Source organism: Dromaius novaehollandiae, chromosome 4 (genome assembly GCF_036370855.1).
Source record: "Dromaius novaehollandiae isolate bDroNov1 chromosome 4, bDroNov1.hap1, whole genome shotgun sequence".
In the NCBI taxonomy this organism is placed as follows: domain Eukaryota; kingdom Metazoa; phylum Chordata; class Aves; order Casuariiformes; family Dromaiidae; genus Dromaius; species Dromaius novaehollandiae.
In genome coordinates, this window is record NC_088101.1 from 21,966,978 (window position 1) to 21,987,233 (window position 20,256).

Here is a 20,256-nt window from a genome sequence, read left to right on the forward strand (position 1 = left end):
AACTTTATCAGGAACTTTATTCTACGAAGAGGAGGCACACTTACATTCAGTGTCATGTAAAGTAGGCTCTAGTGGAAACAAACAAAACAAACCCCCACAAACAACCGGTCATACAAAAGTATTTCCAGATAAGAAATCACATTACAGTCCATGAGTCAAGTAAATTTTAGGCTTTTTGTATAGTTTCCACTCCCTGTTCACAGATGTAATATTTTAATTTTCAGTTCTCTCCTCTTTGGACTTCTAAGGCAGAATCAGGGCAGCAAGAGAAGAAATTGAAGTTTTTATGACAGAGTATCTAATACAAAAAGTTAACTGAGGTCTGACAACTAGAGATAAGCAATGGAAAATCAGTACAGAGAACAAACCCCAAATAATTCAGACATCAGATGATTTCAGTTAGAGAAGTCACAGAGAGGAGAGATGACAGAAATACACAGTCAAATGTTTGTCAGCCTCACAGAGGGCATTTTAAATAACAAGGTTTGTTAGGCACACTGACTACAGCCGTGGAACTTTCTTCTAGTTTTCAACAGAATGAAAGCAAAGATAATAAAATAACCAAGTTGTACCACTAGACAAATATAAATCGACCTCTTTGAACAAATGAATATATAATTTCCATGCATATAATGCACAGAGCACCAAAATGTTTTATTTGAAAAATAAACACTTAAGATTCATTTTTAAAATAACATAACTACATTTCAGCATTTTGTCAAATCAAAAGTATATCCTTAGGTTGCAAACTGTTCATTTTAGTGGTCAAGCCTTAGAAGGATCAACATGTTTCATCTGAAAAGTGCTGCAGAATTGAGTTTGATGTATAATCAGGTAAAAATATGTAGTGCAGGTGTATGCTCTTGTTAAGGGCTTCTTCTGGTCTTTTTTCCACACAGGAGAGCATACATCAGAGAGAAATGAAGTCAGTTTATGTCAGTGAGATTCCACCAAAAGCACGAAAGTACAGGATATTTAAGATGCCATATTAAACTCACACAAAATAGTCTTTCCTGTTGGAGCCATCAGATGCATCAACTGCTAGTAAACTTAAAATTTGACCTACATTAAAAAAAATCTGAGAATTCAATATAGCTCTTCTGCACCTCTGATTTCCCTATTATGCAGTTCTTTACGATTTTTTTAAAGTAAAAAAAAGACACTAGTGTTTTACAGCAGCACACCCTGAGCATACAGACATATGCCAAAGGAAACTAATTTCAGTTTCCAAGCTCATGAGGTATGGGGCGGGGGGGGAGAAAGAGGGCTTGATAGATGTATTTTTTTGTTTTAAACTTTAGGAAGAACATCGTAGTGGCTTTCAAACCAGTATATTCATGTCAGTGTTTAATATATTACCTTCTGAAAAGTCTAAAGCTTTGTAACCGAACGCTGGCCACGTTCCAGTTGAGTCTTTTACTTTATTCCACACCATGAGCAATCAGATCTTCTTTTAGAGATCTGTTTTATCCTCATACTGACACATACATGCAGCTCTCTGGCTGTCCAGGTAGGGTTTACATCCTAAGTGTATAACAGCATCAAACAACAGCTGAACTGTTGATTCACAAGCTGCAAGAAAAGAGCAGTTTAGTTAAAAACACTCTTTAAATGGAATATGAAACTAATAGAAATGACTCTAGCAACCTGAAAGGGATTTTAAGAAAGAAACAGTCCTGTCTGGGCATAGCGAGGAGACCATCAAATGAAAGACTGAACCAATGCAGAATCATTTCAGTTGTGACTAATGATGTTTCATATTCCAACCAAAATAAAATAAGCAAGAAAATTCATTGCATATGGATTATCTGTGTTAGAAACATCCCTTAGTCTTGGCAAGATGAAAGAGCCATTTTACCCCTCACTCTTTGCAAGCCTATTTGTGCAAAGCTTGCTATCTTTAACAGAAGCTCAACAGAATTGAACAAATATTCACCGGTTCTGACACAAAATACTAACAATATGACTTCTTTGCAGTCCTGTGAATTTGAGAGGTGCAAACACAGGTTTGTTCTAAAAACTGACTGTTCAGTGGAACTACTTACTGTAAAAGCACCATTGTCCAAGTTTTAAAAGCACGGTTATATCATGTATTAATTGAGATGTGGGCTGACAATCAGAAGGAATATTCTATGAGCTGTTACTGAAAAACCTAAAATATATGCACTGAGGGACAGCATTAAGTGCTTACACTATAACTGTATATTATTCTAAGATCATTACTTCATAAAAGGAAACAAATAAATATTTTTCTACAGCTTACTAGCAATCATATATAGTAGACATTTAGAATTCACCCAGTAGAACAAAGAATACTTAACTATACTATGGGAAATACAACAATTATTACACACACATTTTTATGAAGTCATATTCCCGTCTGGGTACATCCAGATGGGGAGGAGCATCATTTTTTTCTCAGGGTTAGTTTTAATCCTGATCACTTTCCCATGTTGTGTCATCGCTCAGCTGTACAAATGCTGCACGACAGAGGGAGAGAACAAGGCTAGGACTGCCTCTTTTAGCAACAGCATCGACTTATGAAAATATGGCGTTAATGTAGCTCAGTCAAACCTGGGAAGAAAAGCGTGTTTTTCAGACTTACCTTGTACACTTTCTGATATTCCAAGTGTTTTTTGCACATCTCTGCAGATTTTGGAGAGGCACGACTGAAACTGCTCATCACAATCATTTTTTTTATTGCCGCAAGTATCGTAGCATCTGTCGTGTTGATTGCAGCACTTTGTCATTGAAGGGATACCAATGTCAAACTGTGAAGAAAATCCCCCTCCACCATTAGTAGATATTCCAGCTAGGAAAGACAGTCTCTGAATATGACAGAACATGAAAGTTAGAAATTAAAAACTAATGTAGCTGTCATTCCAACCAATCCAGCTGTCATTCACTTACCTCTGTAATTTGCAGTTCTCCTCTAACAAGTTAATCACCATTTCCTCTCTAGTATTATGGAAAATGGATTAGTGCCAGCAGGGAGCATAAGAGCTACACCCTCCACTTACACAAACAGAGGGCTACTGTTAGGGTTACTCAATGCTTTTGAAAATATTCATGAGAATAAAACATTTTTATCAAAAGATTATAAATTAATCAACATTCTGTTTCATCTCTGTAATATTTTAGGTCAATGATGAAAATCTTTGTGCTACATTTGTTTATAGTCCTAACATTTTCCATGCAACGTTACCAAAGCACGTGCTGGAGCTAATGCAAGTGGGAACATGGTTGATGGATGCTGTCCTCGTCTTCAGAATGAGGGAGGGAAAGAGCTTCTGCACTGAGGAAAGTTCGTGTATGAAAGACCACGCACACAATGAAATCAAAGAACAGACAAACTTACTTGAACTCCAAACAGAGGCGATCCACAACCATTTGGTGGTGAGGGTTTATATCCGTAGCGGGGAAAGGGCTTTGATCCTGAAAAAGGGAATTTATCACATTCAAATAGCTTTTTTTGCACAGAAGCTTAGTACTGTCAAAACTCGTAAGAGGCATTTGGTGGGCTTAAGATAGTATCAGCCATATTTTTGAACTAAACCTATGTTCAGGCACCTGAATATCAACAGATCTTATCCAAATTACAAGTTAAAAAAATGGCTTGAGTTAATAAAATTAATAAAGCAGTTAAGAAGTGTGTGATAAGCAGGAAATCATTAAAGAACATAAAAGTTTTCTGAAGTATTAATGAACTTACCATAAAGGTCTCTATGATGTAGATGCTATCAACAATACTACTCTGCATTTTTGTTTTTACTTTAACTTTTGTAAACTGGAATGAAACATGGAATTGTTTTTTATTTGTACAAGCATAGAAAATTCTACAATAAAGCCTGAATTAGTAGTTACTGCTGAAGTCATGTCTCCCTGAACATTTAGCAGTACAGAAAGATTTCATGTCTCAGGTCATGGAAAACTGCAGAGCGAGTTTAAGATGACCCTTCACCTTATTTTGGTACCGGAAACACACTGAGGCCACAATTAAAAGTAACAGAGAAGAAAAAACATGTTGGAAAAGCGCATATTCCACGGGAGACAGGAAAAGGGATAGCGCCACGGCCAGTCCTGTGGAGCTGGTAATGCCACCACAAAACCCACCCCGAAACTCGCAGCGCGGACACAAGTAACGAGACGATGAATCACGCAGAAGCAAGGCGGGTATAAAAGGAGCCCGCTGAGCGCGCCCCAGAGTGCCGCTCCGCCTCACCATCGCCGCACTTGTACTGGCAGAGGCCGTCCTCGCCGCCCAAGAGGTCGAGAGCCGCATTGAGGTACACGTCGATCTTGTGCACGCCGTTGCGGATGGTCTTCAGGGTCATCCGCCAGTCGGGGGTCTGCGGCGGCTCCTGGCCCCGCGCCGCCGGCGGCCGCGGGCCCAGCCAGGCGCAGGCCAGCAGCAACAGCAGGGCGCGGGCCATGCCCCGCGGCGAGCGGCGCCCGCCGGGCACTCGCTAAGCCCCCGCCGCCCGCCCGCGCCGCGCCGGTCCGGCCCCGCCGCCCGCCGCCATCCCGCCCCGGGCCCGCCCCGCGCCCGCCCGCCGGGGCCGGCCTTCCGCCGCCGCGCGCCGCCGCGCCCCTCCCCGCGCCGTAACGGCCCCAACGGCCCCTGACAGAGCGGGGCGCTCGCGCCTCCCCCGCCACGGCCGTAACGGCCCCAACCGCCCCTGACAGAGCGCGGCGCTCGCGCCTCCCCCCGCCCTCCAACTGCCGTAACGGCCCCAACGGCCACTGACAGAGTGGGGTGCTCGCGCCTCCCCGGCCCCAACGGCCCCTGGCAGAGCGGGGCGCTCGCGCCCCTCCCCCCCCAACGGTTGTAACGGCCCCAACGGCCCCTGGCAGAGCGGGGCGCTCGCGCCCCTTCCCCACCCCCAACTGCCGTAACGGCCCCAACGGCCCCTAACGGGCGGGCGCTCGCACCCCAGCCTCAGAGACGCCTGCCTCCAGGCCCCTGCTGGGTGGGTTTGGGTAAAAGCCAGGGGTTTTCTGGGCCGCGGCCTCGCTTCTGGAAAAATGTGGGAATTTCCATGGAAGCTTGAAGTGCGTCCTGGTTTTCCATCTTGAGAAATCCTAGCACCCCCTGCCCCCATTCCTGCTGCTGCCGCAGGTGTCTGAGATGTGCGGCCCCCGGCCGGGCTGAAGGGCCGGATCCTTCTGGAGTCATTTCCCGGTTCCTCCTCTGGAGGAGAGGAAAAACATGTTTTAACGTAAGTCTAGAAAGGAGGCAGAAACCCCTGGTGAGGGTGAGAGCATGTCTGTGTGGTGTGCCTGGCAAGCCTCGCTGCTCGGCTTGGGTCTGTGGTGGGTAGTCCTCCCCCAAAGAGTCATTTAATCAGGGCAAAACCACCTTTCTCTGTGTTACTACTGGCAGTCACATATTTAGAGAGATAAATGCAGAGTGGGTTAGAGAGATGAACATCATAATGATTTCTTCAAGGGGCAAAAAGTGGGGAAAAAAATTGCAGAACATTTCCTCTCCATAGCAGAAACCATCGGTAGGATGGCAAGATGGGATATTGCAATATGTGCCTTAGCACCTAGCCGGTTGCAACACAGGTTGTTTCCATGGGAGAAAGGCCTCAGTCTCTAGCAGGTCACCATGCCTGTTGCTCCAGGAGGAGCGATTGTTCGGGAGTGCTGTTGGCTGCCAGTAGCACAGGACATGGTGGCACTGGCTGAGCAGAGCCCGGTGAGGATACCAACACTATTAGATCATACAAAACCTCAGGATGCTTATTTCAGAAAACCTTTATTTGGTCACTGTGTCAGAAACTGTAATCCTGGCATTGCTAAATGTGAAACACACAGCAATGGCTTTGGGGGAAAAAATGCTGATTTGGGGTGGGGGAAAAAAGCTGATAAAAAGCTGATTTTCTAGCCGGCCATTCCGATATGGTGGCCATTGGCTTGAAGGGGAGGATCAGCAGGCTAGCACCGGCCCTATCCAGGCTTCCTAAGTCTGGTTGCTCTGAGCAAACACTGCCCCCACAGAAGCCGTGTGCTCAAAGACACACTCCCCTTTCCTTCTGTACAGTCGGGGAGATGACTTTCCACATAGTGCTAGAAAAACATAACCTTTAGGAAAACATACTAATTTAGAAAATATATATGCAACAAAGAATATATTTTGAATGTTCTAAAATTTTAAAGTCATTTTATGATGTTAAATGTGAAAGTGATCCTGCGACCTTTATGCATATGAGTGATTCATTTTCAGGAAACACCAGCAGATGTGCAAGTTGGTGTTGTAAAAGAAGGCAAAATGGAAGTCTGTCTATTAAACGTTAAAAGCCCAGTCTTGATCTGCTGAAGAAAAATCAGGCCAAAATGAACTCACTTGCAAAACATTCCAGATTTTTTTATATGCATTAATTTTATATTTAAATTCCAAATGTTTCTTAGATGAGCTAAAGTGGAACCACATAGGAATTGTTTTTATTTTTGTGAAGAAGGTGTTATTTTAAGATGTATGAAATCCCTCAGAACATAGTAATACTCGGTTTTCATGACAAACTGTAAAGAACAGGAAATGGAAAGAAAACTGAGTGACTTCCAGACCAAAAGGCAGGCAGGGCAGAAAGATACATGACAAATATTCTGTTTTTTCTTTTCAGCTTGAGTGTTTAGTATTATTTGTAGTTACTGAAGAAATAGATGGAAAAAATTTTTGACAGAAGTTAATTAAATCAAACAAAAGAGGGAGCTCTTCATACACCTGTCCTGGAAAACTAGCTTTCCCCTACTACTTACTCTACAAAGACCCTGATTCAGGGAAGTAGTTCTTAAGAGGAATATGCTTAAATACTTTTCCAAATAGGGACCCTTGTCAGGGGGATAAGAGGAGCAGTTCATTCCCTTACTTTCATTACTGATGGTTGAAAGGGTTCACATGTGACAAATTCACTCTGTTGTGAGTTTTTTACCAGACAGTGTAAGAGGTGAAAAATAAATCAATGAAAATGTAAAAGTGCTGTCTAAAGCAGACTATGGTGAATTATTTAGCAAAAAAAAATCATGTTGTGTGGACATATGTCATTATTTAACAGCATAATTAATTGAGAGGAATAAACTAAATTAGATATTAAAAACATTTGTAAATTAGTATTGAGTGAAGTATGCTGTAAAATTATCTAGCAGTTTCATAGAACTGAATGCGATGGTTCTGGAGTCACTTGCCGGTTTTCTGCTGAGGGTACCAATCCAAAAATTCTGACACTTCTAAAAGCACAGGTGTACATGCAGGCCTGTCTTGTAGATGATGCAGGGCCTAGCCTACCCATTGCATAATTCCTTGTAGGCATTATTCTTGCCAAATGTGAGCCTATTCTATATAGACTGACATTTTCTTATACCAGGCACTAGCACTTCTGTCTAAAAACATGCAGATTATGCAGTGGTCCTTCGGGCCCTGCGCCAGTACAGGCTTCCTAATAACGATGTGGGCAGAACTTCATCTTAAGGGTTGGTGAAAGCAGAAGGACTTTCTGCTTCATGGTTCCTTTTTGTTGGTAGGCCAGTTCTATATCAGTTCGGGCAGTGGCAAAACTCCCCCTGACTTTACCGTGCAGGATCAGGCCCTTGTAAGGATTGTATTCTTTCTTCGCATTACTGTTTCATGGTTTTGTATATTGGTGTAAGAAGCTCTTGCTAATTTAAGAATCTGTTTTATGACTGAGAGTATTCCTTTTTAACCTAAAATCTGTAACTTGTTTTTGTAGAATTTTAATTAGGTATGTATGTATTATCTTTATACTTTATTTTTTATATTTACTTGACATGTATTTTATAGATATACTTATATGCAGTAAAACCCTACTTGAGTTTGTTAAAGTACCAGAACTGTATATACACAGAGAACTTAAGATAGTAAAGACACTTATTATTTAAGACACTTTTTATATTATTTAAGATGCAAGGTTTTAAGATTCCTTTGTTGTTTGACCAGCTACAGTTAAATTAATAGAATTTAGAGCTAAAAAACTGCCACAAGCTAGATGATCAGATAAGGTATATTAACTAGATAAAAACTGACTTATTTTGTAGCTGAGGGAACTATGACCAGAGTAATTACTTGGGTAATTGTATTAGTCACCCAAATCTTATGACAATACTCAATCTGTTAATGAATAAGCAGTCTTAAATCTGATTTCTCAGTAAGTCTAAAGAATCATTGGGCAAGCAAAGCAGCATCCTGAAAGTTTCTCATGACCTACACCTTGAGGTGGTAGAATTTCTTTAAAGTATTCTGTCTGCTGTCCTTTCTGTGAAGTTCATGTATCACCAGTGTGTCAGTCATTTTCCAACCACTGCTTTCGGTATTGTTGTCCATCTTAAAAACCATATACAGCCCCAATTTAAATGCAATGTGAAATGTAAAAAAGCAAACAAACAAACACCCCCACCCCTACCACGCCAATTTAATAACAAAAGGACAGATATTTTAACTTCCCTGCAGTGAGCATGCTTTTATTAGAGAATTTTGCCGTGGACTCCTGTGACTACAGAATTCTTTCCCCACAGGCTCCTTCAAAACCATGGTATTCATAAAGCTCTAAGCATTTTCAAAATATATTCTTTAAAGATTTGTACTAACAGTTGCTAAGTTACATGACTGCTGATTGTAACAAAGGGCTGTTCTTCACTTTTGCATAGGTGATAACAAGAAAATAATTTCTTTTCAGAGCTTCAGATATTGTACCGTGAAATGAGACTCCTTGTCACATGACGGCTAATCCAATCATAATAGCTGGACACTTTTGTATACACACCAGGGTGACCAGGCTCCCCGCAGTTTTCACCCCAGCTCACAATACCCCAGACATACGCCACATTTTCTTCATCAAAGCAGACCAAGGGTCCTCCTGAATCACCTTTGCAGCTGTCTATGGAACCATCATAAGTACCTGAAGCAAGAGAAGAAAGAAAAAGCAAAATTAAGTTCATATATAACCTAGCACAGAAAATAGAGCTCAGGTGGTTTTTAGGACCATATCATTTCCTGACATGGCTGCCTAATGGTCACAGGTAATGGCACTTTATAGCCACCAGTAACAGAGATTCCTAACACCTTTGGTCTATTCCTCCTCCTTTCTTTTTAAGTGCAGGGACTCTTTTTACATTTGTAGGTGGCCAGATTCCCCTCATTTGCTTTGGTGTAATCATGGGCGATGTGAATCTTGTTTTACTCTGTGTAATAGAGAAGAATTCAGCCCTATTGTATTTTATATCATTAGAAGTAGCTCCTAAAAAGTGAATAAAAGCTAGAAGGAAAAGGTACAAAGACTTGTAATGTGGTTTCCTATGGAAATGAAGTGTATGTATGTGATCATACTGTGTGTATGCCTATGTGTCAGCTTTGGTGTCCTCTCTACCAAACATTTCATTGACTAGTTTCATGTAAGCTTGATGGAGAGGCCTCAAAATTACATTTCTCTACAAGCTTGATGAAAATAGATGGGGAGATTCAGGAAAGAGCATAATGGATGCTGGGATGAGGGGGAGGGCAAACTGCCCTAACTGTATAGTCTCAGTCAAAGCGTGTACCTTCTGGAGCACCAAGTATCAGCTCTAAGGCTCAGATGCGTAGGATTCACAGTTCTTTGCAGCTTTCAGTGATCAATTTGGCAAATGTAATGCTCATGAAAAAATGAATTAAGAGTGAAGTTCTCAGCCAATAGAAAGCATGTTTCCTGGCCAGACTAATCTTTCTGGTAGTTTGAAAAGTTTGAAGTATTTTTCCTGGGGTTACAGTATGGTGGTAGCGAATGTCTGAGCAGGTGAATAGTCATGTTCTAGTCAACAGAACTACTAATGTGCTCTAAGACAGGCATTTGCTTACATATTTTGCTGAATCAGAATCAAATATAGTAAAGGTAGGCAGTTCAGTGGGCTGTAACGTGCTTGTGCATTTAAAATACGGAATTCAAATTGCATGCTGAAATTTACCCAGATAATCACAGAAACTTGGCATACTGTCATCACAACTCTGCTTATAAATATGTATTTAATGGTGGGTGTATTTAGGCTTCAAAGGTAAAGAGCATTTTGCTAAAGGTGTGCAATCGGTTTATTGTATTTCCTAAGTCTTAAAGATTTCCTGCCAGTATGTCAGATCTTTTAAACAATGGTTTCGATGGTGACTTTTTAAAACAAATTATAGTAAGAAAATTGATGCTTGCCTGCACATGCCATTTCTTTAAAAAAGCGTCCTGGATACAATTCAGAACAATTTTGAAATAAATTAACATTGCCCCATTTCAGGACATATTGTTTGGTATAACCTAGAAAAGAAAAGAATATTTTTTTCTAAATTAAAAATGTGCATAGTAGACACTTTCAATATAGTTAATATCATAAGGTGAAAGTTTTATATTTGCTTTTCTAATGAATATAATCTTCAGTATTATAAACCAGATAAACTGCCATTAACACTCTCCCCATGTGTATTGGAGTACATCAGCCATATGGTTCACAACAAAAGCAGAGTGGTTGAGTTGCAGCATTAAATACAATGTTTTCATTTTGTGATATTTTTACCCTTTCCCCTTGCTTGACTATCTCAATTCTTTTTTGCCATTTTCCATATCAACATTTTCAGACACCAGGAAACTGGTATATTGTTTTCTGTGAAATGGAGATCCTTAATCAGTACCGTTAGAAATGTCTGGTTTTGCTTCTCCCAAGCTCTCATATCTGCATTTCTTCCCTCCCTTTAAACTGTGTAATTTAAATCACAGGACACTTACAAACAAAATAGGAAATTATTTTCCTGGAGAAAATTTTAGAGGTTTTCCACACAACCTTTGAATTCTGTAGATGATATTAAGCAGCTGCTACAGCCCCTGAGGACAGTGATAATCACCCCTTGCTGAAAAGCGAACTTGTTATGTATGTCCAGAGCTCTTCGGATTCCAGCAGATTATAGGGATGACGGGGTGGTGGTTTAAGTGGCTAAGATTCAGTTTTACTTGCAGGTTTCCTTAACCTTTTCTTCCATGGCTTCAGTCAGTGCTATTTTGAAGTATTAACTACAACGGTTCAGACCAGAGGTGCATCTAGTTCAGTACCCTATCTTCAGCAGTGGCCAAAAACAGCTCTGTTGAAAGAGTATGAGCACAGGAGTAATATTTGTCACACTTCTCCCTAGTACTCTCCTGGTCTCCAACCATTTCCAACTCAGGGCACTTCCTGACCCAGATGTGGTTTCTATGCATAAAGTAGTCCTGAACGGATTTCTCGTCCACAAACTTGTTCAGTTGCCTCTAGAGCCCATACAGAGCAAGGAGTTCCAACTGTGAAGAAACACTTCTTTATAGCTGCTTGGGAAGAAAGGCTGAAAAAACAGTTTTTCTCATGACTTTATAAACCCTCTTTTGTATCCCCTCACTGAGCCATCTCTTCCAGTTTTACCTCACTTAGTTTTTCCTAATATGGATGCCCTTCCTTGCCTCTGATCATCCTTGTTACCTTCCTCTGAGCTTTTTCCAATTTTACTATCCCCTTTTGAGATGAGGGGACCAGATATTAAAGATACAGGTGAACTATGCATTCACAAGGTTAAGGAGATTCTCTGTCCCTTTCCTAGTAACTTCTAACTTTGCATTTGCCTTATGACTGCTACTGAGTATGGGCAGAAGAAGCCTCACAGCCAGCATGCAGTAGCTCCAATGCCAGGCTGTAATCACTCTATAATACCAAACAAGCGCTTCCCAAATCTTTGAAAGTGTGACTTCATCTGGCTTATCTGTCTCTGTGCAGCCTTCTCTGGGTTAAACTCAAACACGGCTGAGACAAGATGTGCCGAGTTTCAAAACTGTTGGCAGTAGCTCAGGTGCTCAAGGGCAGGAGACAGAGAACTCGCTGTGACTATGAGCCATAGTGAGCTACTAACTGCCAGTTGTTAAATACCTTTAGCAGGTCTCCGTATAAATATTAAATCGGTGATTACAGCCACTTCTTTCATATACCCAAAAGGTACTGAACTGCTGTTGTCTCCTCTGAAAAGAGGTATGTGTGTGAATATCTCAACAAATACGTATGTTTGCTAGGGGTAGGTCTCCTTCATGCTGTCATCTCATTCCAGCTGACACAAATGTCTGTGCTGCTGTGGGACAAACCAGCCCAGGGAACAGATCCAGCTGAAAAATCAACATTTCTTTTTGTCAGGGTACTTCTTAACCAGAGGTGTTTCCAGACCGATTTACTAAATGGCTGACAGAACAAAGGACACTGTTCAGGAAGGAGAACAAACAGGATGATAGCTGAATGCCAAATCATGGCCTGTTTTCTGCAATCAACCTTTTTTTGAGAGCTTTGCGCACACCACTCTTGAGCCTTTTCAAAATTAAACCTGACCACAATTTGTAAAACAGAGATATAAATAATACATTCTAGTAGTAAGCACTAAATCATGTACCTTTCTCTAGTCCCCACCCAGAAACCTTGCATTTATCACCAGGCTTGAACATATACTCTGACCAGGGAATACAGGCAGGTATGGTATACTTTAGGGAGCATTCTCCTCTTCCAAAACCTTTCAGCTCCAGCAAAGCAATGTCATTTTCATAGGTTGCAGCATTGTATTTCTCGTGGATTATCAGTCGTTTCAACTTGTGAGTATCTGTCTCTCTGTTAAACTGTATTGTATCCAACAGCCCAATCCAGATACGGTACAGATGAACTCGATTTGCTCTGGAAAAAGAGAGCAAAATAAAGTATTTTTGATGCTTAACACAAGCACACTTGCATGTTTCCACTAGCAGTAAATTTTTGCATTTTATCAAAGTTTCTATAGAATAAAAATTCATATTACGTACATATAGTTCCTTTCTGGACTTGATGTCCAGGAATTTCTCAAGTGCAGCAAATGCAAGGCAGATGACACTTACTGATGAGTACTGCAACTAATAAAGATGCTGGCCTTTAGTATTTTTTCTGTATTTAGGGCTGTCACAAAGAGAAAGCAGGGGTTTGTGTCTCCTCAGTTTTGTGTGAAAGAACAGTGAGCAGGTGTGGAAGGGATGTTGGGGCCAGCCTGTTTCTTCTGGGGGATATGTTCCCATCAGGGACAGACTGTGGAACAGATCCTGCACCTCCCCAAGGTAGAGGTGATCTGGGAAAGAGGAGGTCCTTTATAGCACCCTTTTATGCAAGGTGGTTATGCTGAGCCTTTCCTTCTTGCTTCGTATCTGACTGAAGAATGCTATGTCTCTTCAAAACCAGCATTACTTTTTCATCTTTCTATTCACTGCCAAAATAATTTACCTTCTCCGAATCTTTTCCATCATTAACTTGGGTGAGCTGGTGTTCTTAACTGTTTTATTTACTAGGCAAATAGGAGTCAACAAACAAGTAGATGAGAAGAGCAGTAATATCCAAATTAATTTTGCTGCCTTACAAGTGAATCATTTCCCAGTTTGTTCTTTTTACCTGACACAGTGTGCAGCGGTCAGAACCCAACAGCCACCAATATAAACCGCTCCACAGTACACTGTTGCACCTTCACTACCAGTTTCTCTAATTGCCACTTGCCAAGGAAATTCACCCTATTTAAACAACAAAAATCCAAATAATATTAAATTTTAATAATTGTACTATTATTTGTAGTGTGTAAAGGGAAATAGTCCTTTGTATCACCTCATCTCCTTGACTACATCTGACTGTAAATCCAAAAGCTCTTGCCCAGAAATTGCCCATGAATTGTGCTCCACCTAATACGGAAGGTGTATATTCCAAAATGCAGTAATTTTGCTCACTCTTTTAACTTTGTGCGATCTCTCTCTTTCTCCCCAGCTTTCTATCAGATAGCCCCTCTAGCCAGCAAAACAGGATCTGGAATCAGGAATGTAGGATCTGACTCAGTATGATCAAGTATAGCATCTATGACTGTATCCTGATTCGAAGGCTTAGGTTTAAATTCTGTTTCATCAAAATTGTAATTTCTAGCTATAATGTTAAGTATTTTGCTGAATTATTTCTCTAGTATTTTGCCGAATCATTTTCAATGTATCCTTGAACTATAATGCTCCATTTTACAACTCCATAATATTTTACTCATGAATTCTGCTGCTTTTTACATTCATTCAATGCAATGCCACTACTGCTGCAAGACATGAAATTAGCGTTATAGCTGCTTTTGTTATTTCCAGGCATTTTAACAGATGGGCAACAATGCCCATTTAAACTGATACTGAATGAACTCTTATCTAGTAAGTTTTTTTATTTTATTTATTTATTTATTTATTTACCTTTTTCGCAACTTCTCCACCTATGATTCTTTTCCGTCGAGTTAATGTATGATTTGTAAGACCGCAGGTTATTTGGGGAAGAAATGTCTTTATCATTTTTCTTTCTTTAACAAAAAGGAAAAATATGTCACAGAATTCAGGCACTACATCAGAAACTTTGGGAACATAATTCCTACATCTTTGTTTTGAGACAGGTTTGTTTATTTTGAAAACCTGAGTGCTGTGAGTATGTCAGTAGCTGCAGTAGCAGGAGAGCAAAGACAGAAAATTTCTGCAACTGTTTTTGCTTTCAAAATTGTGTCTTAGCATCACATTATTTCCCTTCATTTTCCATTTCCAGCATTCAGGCAAATAATTTTAAGGCAGTTCACTTTGACTTGCTTAGAGTTTACCTCCATCAGTTGCCAAAACATGCAGATGTGGATCTTCAGCCAGGATAAACTACTATGGCATTGTTGAAATTAGTGGAAAGCGAAACAAATAGCAAGCCCCAGATTGTATACTACTGAATCACAAAGTCCAAATATCTGAGTGCTCTGGATCTGCGAAGCTGGCTGGTAGCTGGAAAGCCATATATTAGAGGGTAAGCAGTGGTTTATGGAGGGTTAGTTACACTTACCTTTATCCATACTGTGATTTTCAACATCTTTTTTTCTATCTGTAGTAGAATAATGAAATACTAAAAAAGTTTGCAAATATTTAAATTTGTTCTATTACTTGAATATATGTTTATGTGTCAAAATCGTGGTGGACTTTTAAAATATTAAACAGTCACAGTTTTTAAAACCGCAAGCGCACACCATTTCACACAAATAGAAATATTCTGTCAGCCTAGTGCCTGCTGTTTCCCTTCTTAAGAGGCACTTTCTTGGCTGCCTCTGCCTATGGGTGACCTATATCCAGCACATGTTGATTCATAATTACTTGACTTGTCCTCTGCTTTCCATGCTTAGAGAACCATTCTGCAAAGGAACCCTAACAAATGGCCTTTTTTGTCTTTTGATCTCTCAAGTGATAGCACATACTCCTCCACCAGGAAACATCAGAACTTCCTCCTTCTCCCCCATCAACCTTTGGGACTTTTCTAAAGCCCAAAGGAGCATTAGGTAATAGGATTTTGTTTTTTTCAATTTAGATGATGCTGTTATATGCTACGTTCTCCTTTAAACAGGGTAAGGGAGGGCATTCAAAAATACTTCCTTGGATCTGGTATGTCAGCCTTTATTCAGACAAAATGCCCATTGAATTCAGTTCCTAAATGGTGGCAGAGGATTTGGCCTATTCTCAGGTTACTGAGGATAATGTTTACCTTTAGAGTTCAGTTTACCTTTACCAGTCACCATTTACCAATAGTGTTTACTTTTTGGCTTTAGACTTTGTATCATCAGAGCAAGGAAAAACATTGTAAGCTCAAAACAAAACAAATATCTTTTCAATAGTGATCAGAACACCACAGAATAATTACTATATTAACAAACTGGTTCAGTTCCTTATCTTTGAGGAAAATATTCCTGCCTGCCCTGTCTAGAGTTTCTTCACAGATACGGGATACTAGTTTGGTAGATGGCTGTATAAGCAAAAGACATAATCTGCCTTAAGCCTCCTGAAACCTTAGCAGTTTCCCCCTTCCTTTAGTTTTCTTGACATTCTTTTCTCAAAGGAAGAGGAGGAAAAGTACTTAACCTTTTATTCATCTCCTACTATGCATAACATAACCTTGGGAAGATGAACTCTTGCATGCATTTTGTTTTGTTAATCTCTTAAATAATTTAATAATATGCATGGTGTAGTCCCTAGCTGTAATTGAGCAGAATGGAAAGAAAGAAACAAAAAAAGTTCTTAAAAGGAAACCTGCACAGAGAAGTTGAGTTTCATCCTCTTCTGTGAGGCAGTCGGCTTCTTTGTTACAGACGTTCTTATTTGGAATACAGATATTCGACCTACAATGAAAACTGTTGCCTCTGCATGCTGTAATAAAAGAGAATTACATTTGTCAAGCACAGGATCATATGGTTCAACACCCTCACATATTTAGAGAGCTTGTTTAACATGAACACAATGTAATAGCCATGTTATGAGGGACTTGGTTTTTCATAAATAGATAATGAAAGCAGGCTCTATAAATATAAAATGAAATGAATACTTGGCTGTCTTCATTTTACAATCTCAAAACAAAGGTTTAAGACCTTAAAAAAAATGGGCCTTTTTACTAAGCAAGTATCACTCCTTATCAGTTTCATCCATAACTTGTGCTCACACTCAAACTCAGCCAAAGGACCTCCAGTTCTGCCAGCATTACTGATCATCTCAAAATGAGGACTTTGATGCTTGGGCCAAATTTCCCCCCAGATTGGAGTCCAAGTTAGGCTTTTGACTGAATGACCTAGATGCCTAAATGTAGGATTAGGAATCAAGAGTCCTATTTTGAAAATACTGGATTTAATGACTCTTTTCTTCTAACATTCTTGATTATTATGAAACATTATTATAAGCCTGGGAACCCCTTTCCCTTTATTCTTGTGATCAGTTTGTATGTTGTGAAAAGCAAAGCAATGCTTGGATTTATGGCAGAGTTTTTGGAGTTACTTTCTAATCTTATATCAATCTGCTTTTTAAGGCTGTATCTCTTTAATAGAACATCAGACAGTGTCTAAAAGTATCCAGATATCTCAATATGATCTAAAGACCACTGAACTCAGTGGAAAGACTTCTGTTGACTCCAGTGAGCATTGCTTTCAGCCTATACAAACAGTGCCATTTTCGTCAAGTAAAATCTAAATACATTTCCTCTAAATATATGAAGCCACATGTATTTATTGTTCTTCTAAAATACCTGTGATTGTGTTTCCATCAGTTTCTGTGATTCTTCTCACCAATCAAATTTACTGACAACTGTAAAACTACAAAATTATTTGTAAAGATTATTTAGGGGTAGTGATGGGATTTGTAATCTATATTATAGTTTGCCACCTGAAACCCAATTTCTGAAAGTATTCAGGTTATGTGAGCTACTTCTATTCCTTGTTTCCAATGAAAAATTTTGCAGTTGGAATTGCTGATGCTGAAAGAACGACTGTTCATGAACAAGGTTTGCACCAGGAACTGACATATATATTATTCTATGAATGATCTTGCATTTAAGAAAGGTCTTTCTTTGGTTTAAAGATGGCTTATTGGATGATTAATTAATTATTGATTTTTCCAAACTAAAAAAACATTTTCATTTAATCTAACAAAGCTGATTTTTTATATCAATGTTTGATGGCCTCCTAAATATCTTGTTTGTATTTCCTCATTCTCAGAGGAAATCTAGATCCTCAGAGATCACCTGCCTGCTTCAGAAAATTGTTATGTCTCTTTTTTTGCACTTATCTATACCGAAACTATAGTTTGGTTGCCTTAATGTAATGACTTTTGCAAAAGAGTCTTTTTGCATCACTGTTAGGATTCTTTGGGAATGGTTTTCTGAATGATTTTCAAACAGCTGAGAAAGTAAGTAAATATTACCTTTACAGCATAGTTCATCACTTAGGTCTCCACAGTCATTGATTCCATCACAGGTGTTACGCAAAGAAATGCACTTGTTATTGACACAACGGAACTCATCTGCTGAACAATCTGTGCAGCAGGGTGAAAGCAAAGTTAGTGTGGCAATGTCTGTAGGCTCACAACTGCCCAAGGAAATATTTTTCTTATTCATTTTATTCTTTAAACAGTTTGGCCCTAGGCATTTTAGGGCTCAGTAAAATAAGTAGTAATCTTTTTATTGTTTTAATTCTCTCTTCATTGGACTTTCAATGTGACCACTTATTTTCTTCCTCCAACTTCCAGTAGCGTGGCAAAAGGCAACTTCATTTTTTATAAACAAGGACTAAAATAGAAATAATCGCTTCAAACCCACTGCTGAGTGATTCATGGGATTAAGAGGATGGATGTTCCCCCTTTAGAAGGAACTCACCAAGAGTGTGTAAACTTCAGCTTTTGTGACATAATAAAACTGAGATGATTCATAACTCTCCTAACCAGCAACATCTCCTACTGATGCTATCGAAGTCAAAGAATACCCACTATACAGAATAGAGAGCTGTTAGAAGTTGAAACAAAGATCTAATTTCCCTTATATTAGTGAGAAACTGAGGAGGCCCAAAACTCCTCAGGTTGTGCTGGCAGTTTACTTACAGCCACACTTTTCTGGCTACAGTGCTACTAGTGTCTTAAGTGCATCTTCCTCCTAGACAAAGCAATGAGTAGGAGGTTGTCACCTATCTGCTTACCAGCTAACCTAGGAGAGACATGACTTGCAGGATACAACATACCTTGCTACCCTTGGAAGGGAAGGGGGAACAAACAGAACCATGAGTGGGAAATATCTGTCAAAATATTTTAGGACCAACAGTGAATTACTTTCCAATTTTGAATAAACTCAATACTGAAAATTATCTTAAAGACTGAGAAAAGATTATTAAAAATATCAAAAGGTTTCCATGCAAGTTTGCTGTGGCTGGGAGTTCAGCAGGCTAGGTCATACATTACATGTATTTAAAATAAACTGAAAATGAACAACTCCAAATAGATCTTTACAAATAAAAAATACTGACCTCTGACATTTTCATGGCACTGAAGACTAACAAATCCCTCATTACTGTCTCTTGATTTCTCCCTTATATAACATTCAGCAAGCCTTGTCTCTAGGCCTCTGCAAGTTATTTGAAAACATTGTGATGAATTTAAGGCAGATTTTGTGATGTTAGAATTGGACTCGTAATATTCAGCACCTCTGTGAAGACACAAATAATAACAATTTACATAATTTAAGAATGGATTGTCCACTGCTTTTATTATTTAGACGTTATGTGATTTTCTCCAGTGTAAGGATAAAGAATTTTGGTCATGGCTAAGAAAAAAATACAGACTTTGTATAGAATGGTATAGGGGTGAGTAGGAGATTCTTCTACTTTGGAAGAAAAAGTAAAACAAAGTGGAAATTTTTGCAAACTTGCATAGCACTGGCCTGGATTTATATGTAGCTCTGCCAGAGTCACCATGTATTATGATAGAAGAGTCTGCTTATATAAAAAAAAGACTTGTCACCTTGTCAGTCCTATCTCTGTATGGACACAGATGAGCCATAATTTGGAAACCATCCTGCATGAGGTTGAATACCCTTGATGTCATCAGAATCAATGCATACTGAGGAAGCTCAGGCAGCTGCAAGATTGGGATTTAATAAATATCATCTCCCTTGTAGCTGTGTTTTCACTTGAATGATATATCCTGTTAAAGCATATGTGTGCGTTCCCTATTCTGAATAAATACAGATTGAGTAAATAAGTAACTACAGAGGCTTACAATGGGACTCAAGGACTGAATGTTCTGTCTCAGGACAAACCTTTGTCTGTGCTATCTAGGGAGATACAGATCAGGACTGAGAAATATTTCTCATCCAAAGGGGACAATTTAGGGCAGCGTGAGATAGCATTGGTCTTCAGGTAGGGTTGAGGGAGTCATTCCTACGTGCCTAAGTTAAATTAGTGGTATATCTGTAGAGTTATTATTTACAGGATATAAAACGAACGTGTTAGGATGAGCTGAGTGCGTAACTCAGATCATCTATGCGATCACAAGGTAAAGAACAAACTCTGTGCAGCTTCAGCTGTTCCTGGTGGGCAGAGCAAGCAGTGGCAGCCCGGGCAACGTATGCAGAAAGCCTTGTTCTGGTTCTTGTTAGTCTGGCTGGTGCAAATGGCAAAGCAAAGCTGTGCCCTGTAGTCAGCCAGAGTAGGTAACTTCTGAGTACAATGTATTGCTCAGAGTTACTCGACGATGGTGCATCTACGCATATTCCCTTGCACTAAGCTGACAGAAAACTTGTGCATTGGTCTTCAGTTTTATTTTAAATTAAAAATAATTATGGTTTGAATAGAAGTTATTTGTAATAGAATATAAAAAACTATGTTTTGTCTTTCATTCTCGTGTCAATTTAAGAAGCTTTATGAGA

The 20,256-nt window shown here is 39.5% G+C and overlaps 3 protein-coding genes across 5 annotated transcripts in view; 1 reads left to right on the forward strand and 2 right to left on the reverse strand.

Annotated features, from left to right (window-relative positions):
• Window positions 1-4,546, reverse strand: PLA2G12A (phospholipase A2 group XIIA). 2 transcript variants are annotated; one of them, XM_026101747.2, is made up of 4 exons: window positions 4,223-4,546; window positions 3,359-3,435; window positions 2,606-2,771; window positions 1-1,572 (listed from the first exon to the last, which is right to left on the reverse strand). In XM_026101747.2, the coding sequence occupies exons 1-4, from the start codon at window positions 4,431-4,433 to the stop codon at window positions 1,454-1,456; spliced, it is 573 nt and encodes a 190-aa protein (XP_025957532.1). In that variant the 5' UTR covers window positions 4,434-4,546; the 3' UTR covers window positions 1-1,453. The 2 variants fall into 2 exon arrangements, with proteins under 2 accessions (XP_025957532.1, XP_064366660.1); XM_064510590.1 differs by having other exon boundaries at window positions 4,114-4,365.
• Window positions 4,158-20,256, forward strand: part of GAR1 (GAR1 ribonucleoprotein) — a 27,008-nt gene continuing 10,909 nt past the window's right edge. Inside the window, exon 1 of one of the 2 annotated variants that reach the window (XM_026101731.2) lies at window positions 4,158-4,286. The gene's annotated coding sequence lies outside the window, so the exon portion shown is untranslated. The remainder of the gene's footprint in view (window positions 4,287-20,256) is intronic. The other variant, XM_064510589.1, reaches the window with a different exon arrangement.
• The window catches only part of CFI (complement factor I), a 15,948-nt gene continuing 3,648 nt past the window's right edge, over window positions 7,957-20,256 (reverse strand). The window contains exons 4-12 of the mRNA XM_026101728.2: window positions 18,857-19,035; window positions 17,766-17,876; window positions 16,110-16,226; window positions 14,878-14,916; window positions 14,259-14,362; window positions 13,441-13,556; window positions 12,428-12,702; window positions 10,191-10,292; window positions 7,957-8,915 (exon numbers count right to left, since the gene is read on the reverse strand). Coding sequence (XP_025957513.1) covers window positions 8,698-8,915; window positions 10,191-10,292; window positions 12,428-12,702; window positions 13,441-13,556; window positions 14,259-14,362; window positions 14,878-14,916; window positions 16,110-16,226; window positions 17,766-17,876; window positions 18,857-19,035 — 1,261 coding nt within the window. The 3' untranslated portion in view covers window positions 7,957-8,697. The remainder of the gene's footprint in view (window positions 8,916-10,190; window positions 10,293-12,427; window positions 12,703-13,440; window positions 13,557-14,258; window positions 14,363-14,877; window positions 14,917-16,109; window positions 16,227-17,765; window positions 17,877-18,856; window positions 19,036-20,256) is intronic.

Excerpts from the sequence above, each read along its gene's own strand:
- PLA2G12A (XM_026101747.2), bottom strand. The coding sequence starts at position 4,433 with ATGGCCCGCGCCCTGCTGTTGCTGCTGGCCTGCGCCTGGCTGGGCCCG. Across the intron at positions 2,772-3,358 it reads CGCCTCTGTTTGGAGTTCAA|TTTGACATTGGTATCCCTTC; the intron begins GTAAGTTTGTCT and ends TTTTCTTCACAG. Across the intron at positions 1,573-2,605 it reads AATATCAGAAAGTGTACAAG|CTTGTGAATCAACAGTTCAG; the intron begins GTAAGTCTGAAA and ends CTTTTCTTGCAG.